The sequence below is a fragment of the Aspergillus caelatus genome (genome assembly GCF_009193585.1).
Source record: "Aspergillus caelatus strain CBS 763.97 unplaced genomic scaffold BDV27scaffold_543, whole genome shotgun sequence".
NCBI classification, from domain to species: Eukaryota; Fungi; Ascomycota; class Eurotiomycetes; order Eurotiales; family Aspergillaceae; genus Aspergillus; species Aspergillus caelatus.
In genome coordinates, this window is record NW_022475806.1 from 1 (window position 1) to 7,246 (window position 7,246).

The window sequence follows — 7,246 nt, forward strand, 5'->3', positions numbered from 1 at the left end:
CCTCCTCCTCCTCCTCCTCCTCCTCCACCACCACCACCACCAAACCCACGACCAGGAGTGCGGCCTCTTCGGTTTCCTCGCGAACCGGAACATTCATTACACACGGCTACCAGTATCACCAAAAAAACCGCTCCCATGAGCCCAAAAAAGAGTATATCTCCTAGTGAAGCCAGACCATTCCCTTCGTTGTTCAACGGCATTCTAGGCCTAGTTTCTTTTCGTACACGTCCAAATTTCCGCTCTCCAAGTTCCGTTAACAATAGTCGATACTCTACACCACAGCTGCCTTTCAGTACCCACTTGTCCTCTGCATTTCGGTATCCCTCGCAGACAACATCTGTTGAGCCAAGCTTGAACTCTTGGGGTAATGATGCGGTACAGGTCCACTGGACGTCTTCCTCATCATAGTCGTAGCCTGCGTTGGTGCATCGCATCACATCTATGGGATATAGGTCACATATCCTCTTTGATGGCCCAGTGCATTGCAACTGGGGGATGGGATCAACACGGCGAGAGGTTGTCAGACGATTTCCGCGCAGAGTCAACGTTTGCACATTAGAGAGAAGGATGGCATTGTTGCCAGGAGGATTCCTGCCATATGAGAGGGTAGGAAGCACAAGAAGAAGGAAAGACAGGAATGGCTGTAAGTTTATTGAAAACATAGTTTAGATACTAGTAAAACCAAGCGATGACAGCTGGATGGTTTCGCAACAAATAAAAAAAAAAAAAAAAAAAAAAACAAAATTGGACGAGAAGTGGAGCTTTGTATACGTGGTAGCTGTGGTGGCGTTTTAGTTGACGGGCATGTTGACAGTTGTCATTATCCACTGGGAAGAGCAAAAAACGTGTCTTTGGTCTGAAACTTGTTGAAAGTTCGCCGTGGTAAAGAGAGGGACTTGCTCCAAAACTGCAGATTAAGTGAATAAATATATTACTCTTTGTCCCTGACTTCCTGCTCATTTGTTCTTGTGTTTCCGATACATAGAAAGAAGAAACGATAACTCTGATAATCAATCCGATAAGGAGATCTGGCGCTAGTCCAGACTAGTCGAGAGTCTAAATTAAATTGCTTGCGGAAGTCAAACCCTCACAACCTTCTTACTCTACTGACGCTGGTGCAGCGATGGGTGATGACCAATCATTAAGGTCGACAGTGGCTGAAAATGACATTTCAGCAAAGTGCGTCCTTTGTTTCTCCCAATTTGTAGTTCAGAATTTATGGCTAACCGTGACGAATTAAGTAGATGAACCCTCGGCCGTTCCGGCGCAATCCTCGTACGTCATTCGGATAGAGGCCCTGGCATTGCTCTAATGATAAAACTAATGAGGCAATCAAGTCTTTCCTTCACTCAGGGGTTTCTCCTAGGACAGCTCTCCGTTGTACTGCTCATCGGTGCCTTCATCAAGTTCTTCATTTTCGGCGAAGCTCCTCCACCGCCGTCCCGCGGCCTTTCTCACCGCGCCTCAACCCACAGACGCTCCAATTCGATTTACACCATAAACCCCAATGAGGGAACCTCTAGATCGCTGAGAGAAAAACCCTCTACGTCCAACGTTCTTCGTCCAGTGCCATCGTCTGCTACCAACACTCGATCCATTCTTCGGAAAACCTACTATAGCGCTATACCTACGAATCCCTCGGGAAAGCATGGCCGCCACAGGATCCACCATTCATCTCATCAACCGGAATCCCTGGATTGGTTTAATGTATTGATCGCACAAACTATCGCGCAATACAGGCAAACGGCGTATTTGTTGAAGGATGACCCTACATCCTCGATCCTCAGTTCGCTGACTGCCGCATTGAACAACCCAGAGAAAAAGCCTTCCTTCATAGACAAGATCGCGGTGACGGACATATCCTTAGGCGAAGAGTTCCCAATATTCAGCAATTGTCGCATCATTGCTGTGGACGACCCCAACTCTGACGGTGGAAGGCTTCAGGCTCTGTTAGACGTCGACTTGAGTGATGACAATCTCTCTATTGCTGTTGAGACCTCCCTTCTATTGAACTACCCCAAACCTTGCTCAGCCATTCTTCCAGTGGCCCTATCTATTTCCGTTGTGCGGTTTTCAGGGACGTTGTGCATATCTTTGGTCCCAGCATCCACACCTCCCCTTCACACGCCATCACCCTCACCCTCACCCCCCACTGCAGACGGGGCTGCCAATGCACGAACACACCCTACCAATGGGTCAGGAGAGCCTGCTCAAGAGGCACCCAATGCACAAGAAGAGTCTCCGCCAAAAACCAGCCCGAAAAGCAACGTCGCATTCTCATTCCTTCCTGACTATCGACTTGACCTCTCAGTGCGGTCACTGATTGGCTCCCGTAGCAGGCTTCAGGATGTACCAAAAGTCGCTCAATTGGTGGAAGCCCGTGTTCATTCATGGTTCGAGGAACGTGTGGTAGAGCCCCGAGTGCAAGTGGTGGGCTTGCCCGATCTCTGGCCTCGCATGGGCCGGACCGGCGTACGGACAGGGGAAGACTCTGAAACTGGCTCTAACGCAGCATCTCGGTCCACTATGTCTGCAGATATGGGTAATCCACTTCGAGCCGATGACATTGGTAGGGAACCAGATGGGTTGAGATTCCGAGGACTGGGGGCACGGCCGCCATTCGACAGTGTCTCACGAACGAGTAGCTTCAATGTCGAGACAGGTGGATTTCGCAGCCATAGCATGACCCGAGAGGGGAGCGGTGGTGGCATGAGTGATGACTTCCACATGCCTGGCACTTTACCTGGAGGTGCGACCGCTAACTAATGGCTTAATTTTCCTGATGTATACTAACATATGTTTTCACAAAGAGGATCTTTTTGCATAATAAGCCCGTGTTTCTTTGTGTACTACATGTGCATAGCGAAACTGAATGCTCGTCATGAATCTCATTGCTTTGATATATACACATTCAATCGTCAAATGTAGCCATGCCAATCACCTGGAAGACGTAGATCACGGAACAAATCGGGCCTTTCCAGATGTCCATGCTTTGGCCCCGAACCTAGCAAGACACACATTTAGTTTGCAGCCACAGCATTTGTGCTGAGAGTTCCGAGATATGTCTTCCGATGAGGGTTGGTATCAACCTCTCCGCTACGGTTCAAAGGCGTCCACTTAGGCTCTTCCTGGAAGAGGCGCATAGCCTTGACATACTACGAGTACATGGTCAGCAGCCAGACGTAATCCAAGGTAATTGACACAAACTCACGTTCTTCTCATCGGTAGTGAATCGGTGGTAGATACCGGCAGGAAGGATGATTAGGTCGTCCTTGCTAAGCTGGATACGGACCCATTCATCCTCCTGACCGCGCACATCGAAGTAACCCTCACCGTCGCGGATGTACCGGATTTCCTCATCCTCGTGCAGATGCTCAGCAAAGAACATCTTCACCTTCGACTCGTACACGTCGCCCATGGTCTGTGGAGAAACGCACACCTCATCGCGGTTCTTATATCCGCGCTCCTCGGCCAAAGCGTTGACAGACTCGATATCAGGGCAATAGCGGTAGAAAACTCCGAGGGAAGCGAGGTAGTCTTCGGAGACAGGACGGCCAGAGTCGTGGGGTTCGCGCTGGTCACCCTGTTACAAGATTAGCTACCGTCCTCCTATCGCAATCCTGACGGCGGCAGGCACGGCGGTAGGCAGCGTCTTCGCAGTTGTTGAACGTACCGGCTTGTTGTCGTACCAGTATGCCTTCATCCTGACTTGTGGTTCTGACTTTGTGTCAAAGGACAATGAAAATTGAACGGGTTTTCCAGTTGCCAGTGGAGAAGATACTTCAGGAACAGAGAAGAGCAGCTGTGGATGAATCAAGAAAAAAAGGACCGCAAGCCAATGGTCCGCGGGGTTGAGAAAATCGAGCCCCGCAATTGGCCAACGATTGCGCAACGATCGAGGCCGCTGTCCTCACCGCCCTCGGAGTTAACGGCCATAGCGTGTCTGCACGTGATGCGCAATTGCCAGATTTTCTGTTTAGTTGGTCGGGGATTGGAAATTCTCTCTATGATTTGACTCTCCACCATTATACCCCGTCATCATGGCTTTCCGGGTGCGGTCAGTGGCTCTTCAGAAATGGGGCCACGGTTCTCGCTCCCGATTGTTGGGTTCAGTTCGCGGTCTGGCCACTGTCTCTGATGGCTCACGGTATGCCCTTGTCTTTCCTATCGCTATCCTTCTTTTCAGGATTCTTCATTTAGTTCATGGCATTAACGTTCGTGATGTAGACCATATGATGTCGTTGTCATTGGAGGTGGACATGCTGGCTCGGAAGCCTGCGCTGCGGCAGCTCGCTCGGGCGCTCGCACCGCGTTGATCACACCCTCGCTCTCCAACATCGGCGTATGCTCGTGCAATCCAAGTTTTGGGGGAATCGGAAAGGGCACAATGATCCGGGAAGTTGACGCAATGGACGGTGTTGCAGGGCGCATAATCGACAAAGCCGGTATCATGTTTCGGATTCTCAACAGGTCGAAGGGGCCTGCAGTTTGGGGACCTCGCGCTCAAATCGACCGTGACCTATACAAGAGGTACATGCAAGAAGAGCTACTCGCGACTGAAGGGCTGAGTGTTTTGGAGGGGAAAGTTGCAGATATAGTGGTGTCAAAAGAGGGTGTGGAGGATGTGCCAGGTGCGCAGGGCAAAATTGTTGGAGTAAGGCTGGAGTCTGGGGAGGTCATACCTACTAGCCGAGTGGTAATCACAACGGGGACCTTCTTGGGCGGAGAAATTCATATCGGAATGACAGTGTACCCATCGGGCCGCATGGGTGAGGCCGCTACGTTTGGACTAAGCAAGTCCCTCCGTGAAGCTGGGTTCCAGCTTGGTCGTCTGAAGACCGGGACTCCTCCTCGACTAGATGCGAAGACGATCGACTTCAAATCCCTCGAAGTTCAGAAAGGTGATTCACCACCGCAACCGTTTTCCTACCTCAACAATACGGTTCAAGTCGGCGACGAAGGTCAACTCAATTGTTGGATGACCCATACCAACGAGGCCTCTCACGACATTATCCGCGCCAACTTGGATAAATCCATCCACATTCGCGAAACTGTCAGAGGACCAAGGTACTGCCCTTCTCTTGAGTCAAAGATCATCCGCTTTCAGGACAAGAAGCGACATCTCATCTGGCTGGAACCAGAGGGATTTGCGCCTAACGACGTTATCTATCCTAATGGTATCTCTATGACTGTTCCGGAAGACGCTCAGTACGCTATGCTGCGGACCGTTCACGGGTTGGAAAACGTGCGCATGCTCCAACCAGGTTATGGAGTGGAATACGACTACATCGATCCTCGTAACCTCTGGCCTACCCTGGAAACGAAACTGATCAGCGGACTTTATCTCGCCGGCCAGATCAACGGAACAACTGGATACGAAGAAGCCACGGGACAAGGAATCATCGCCGGTACCAACGCCGGTCTCTCTGCTCAAGGCCGGTCGCCGCTCACGCTTACGCGGTCAGACGGGTTTATTGGAATCATGATCGACGACCTGATTACCAAGGGCGTATCTGAGCCCTACCGTATGTTCACAACGCGAAGCGAGTACCGTATCTCCACAAGATCAGACAATGCGGATCTACGCCTAACACGAATGGCTCGCAACGCGGGTGTCGTTTCTGACAAACGCTGGCAACATTTCACCGACACCGAGACGCAGATCAACGAGCTCCAGACCCTTCTCGCCAACACAAGAATGTCCTCTAACGCATGGTCCCGTAAAGGCTTCAAGGCCCGAGTAGACACTTCTATCCGTTCAGCACTTGACCTTCTCTGTCTCGACGAAGTCGAAATTGATGCCTTAATCCCGCACATCGAATCCCCCTCCGGAAAGGTCTACACCCCCTCTTCCTTCGCCCCAGAAATCCGAACCCGCGTTGCTATCGAACGCCGCTACGCCCCATACGTCGCTCGACAAGAGACAGCGGTCCGCAAGTTTTTGCAGGACGAAAGCCTGCTCCTTCCCCCCGACCTGGACTACTCCAAGGTCAAAGGCATTAGCACAGAGGAAAAACAGGCCCTCGAACGCGTCCGACCCGTCAGCGTTGGTATGGCCCGACGGATCGAAGGTGTTACTCCCGCAGGTGCCATACGGTTACTTGCTCACGTTCGGAGAACCGGTACACCACCTGCGAGTGAGAACCTAGAAGAGACCCCGGATGACATCCTACAACAAGCTCCTTAGGTTGAGAACTTAATCTGGTACATAATCACATACATTACTTACGAAGACGGACAGTTTGCAGTCATATTCTGAATATTCAGCGGCAAACACACCAGGCGCAATGGACAGGTTCAGGGATGGGTATCTGATATGAAAGGGCTTGCTTGGCTTCCGGTCTTTAGGGACATTAGCCCGGAGAAACATGTACATTATTCTGTATTTTTTTTTTCAAACTTTCCTCTTGGTCGATTCTGACGGGTCATATACGTGCGCATATTTATAGGAATCACCTCATCTCACCATGTACAGTAACGCTTTAGATAAATCATTGAAGATACCTTTTCACATTATTCTAAGACAGCTCTTTTATCCCTACTGACTCGAGGACATTAAAACAAAACTCCAAAAAAGCTTAGGCACTCTCACGCTGAACTGTAAAGACAGTCACAACACATATGCAAACCGCTTCCTGTATGTAAGATAGATGCTTAACTAATGTACACATGACATACATTTATTGATACGATATATTCAACTAGACTTCTTCGCGCTGGCCCTTGCCAGGCGCTTCTGTACTTCTTCCTTTGTAAGGATCTTGACTGCGTCTCTAGAGAAGACATAGCTCATTCCGGACCAGATGGTAGTAGCTGCGACGAGGTATCTAGGTTCTTGCTGTTAGTTTTGTTATTCAAAAAAAAGTGTGTAGCACATCACATAATCAATATACAAAAATGGAATCGAAGGATAAAAATGGAAAATAAACAAAAATTAAAGAAAAACATACAACAGGAGGGATTCGCTGGTGGTCACCCACCCAACTACTAACCTCCCGGCGTGTGGCTTAAGTACGGCTGAGCGGACGGGAAGCCCTGTTCTCCACACCCTATGGTCGTATGTGCTTGTTTTCTTCCCGAAAAAGCTTATATTGCCCGCTCATGCTATTTTCTTGCAGCACACACAAGATGAGAAGGGTAAAAGGGGGTGATAGACAATAACTAGAAATGATTACTTACTGAAATCCGGTCATTGCTTCTTTGAGATTCCATGCGTCTATGATTGCCTCCGGGACAACAGGCAGCG

General features: G+C 49.9%; 3 protein-coding genes across 3 annotated transcripts; 2 read left to right on the forward strand and 1 right to left on the reverse strand.

Moving 5' to 3' along the window:
* The first annotated feature begins 898 nt into the window (after window positions 1-898).
* mmm1 (ERMES complex subunit MMM1) lies at window positions 899-2,835 on the forward strand. The gene is made up of 3 exons (XM_032069526.1): window positions 899-1,179; window positions 1,245-1,275; window positions 1,338-2,835. Exons 1-3 carry the CDS (start codon window positions 1,164-1,166, stop codon window positions 2,764-2,766), a joined length of 1,476 nt encoding a protein of 491 aa, XP_031920258.1. The 5' UTR covers window positions 899-1,163; the 3' UTR covers window positions 2,767-2,835.
* On the reverse strand, window positions 2,836-3,905 carry BDV27DRAFT_139822 (acireductone dioxygenase (Ni2+-requiring)). Its single transcript, XM_032069527.1, has 3 exons — window positions 3,674-3,905; window positions 3,212-3,583; window positions 2,836-3,155 (listed from the first exon to the last, which is right to left on the reverse strand). The coding sequence occupies exons 1-3, from the start codon at window positions 3,701-3,703 to the stop codon at window positions 3,021-3,023; spliced, it is 537 nt and encodes a 178-aa protein (XP_031920259.1). The 5' UTR covers window positions 3,704-3,905; the 3' UTR covers window positions 2,836-3,020.
* A 138-nt stretch (window positions 3,906-4,043) lies between these two features.
* On the forward strand, window positions 4,044-6,491 carry BDV27DRAFT_139823 (tRNA modification protein MTO1). The gene has a single exon (XM_032069528.1). It carries the CDS (start codon window positions 4,388-4,390, stop codon window positions 6,185-6,187), a length of 1,800 nt encoding a protein of 599 aa, XP_031920260.1. The 5' UTR covers window positions 4,044-4,387; the 3' UTR covers window positions 6,188-6,491.
* The last annotated feature ends 755 nt before the right edge of the window (window positions 6,492-7,246 follow it).

Excerpts from the sequence above, each read along its gene's own strand:
- mmm1 (XM_032069526.1), top strand. Across the intron at positions 1,276-1,337 it reads GCCGTTCCGGCGCAATCCTC|TCTTTCCTTCACTCAGGGGT; the intron begins GTACGTCATTCG and ends GAGGCAATCAAG.
- BDV27DRAFT_139822 (XM_032069527.1), bottom strand. The coding sequence starts at position 3,703 with ATGAAGGCATACTGGTACGACAACAAGCCG. Across the intron at positions 3,584-3,673 it reads ACTGGTACGACAACAAGCCG|GGTGACCAGCGCGAACCCCA; the intron begins GTACGTTCAACA and ends ATCTTGTAACAG. Across the intron at positions 3,156-3,211 it reads TCACTACCGATGAGAAGAAC|TATGTCAAGGCTATGCGCCT; the intron begins GTGAGTTTGTGT and ends ATGTACTCGTAG.
- BDV27DRAFT_139823 (XM_032069528.1), top strand. The coding sequence starts at position 4,388 with ATGATCCGGGAAGTTGACGCAATGGACGGTGTTGCAGGGCGCATAATC.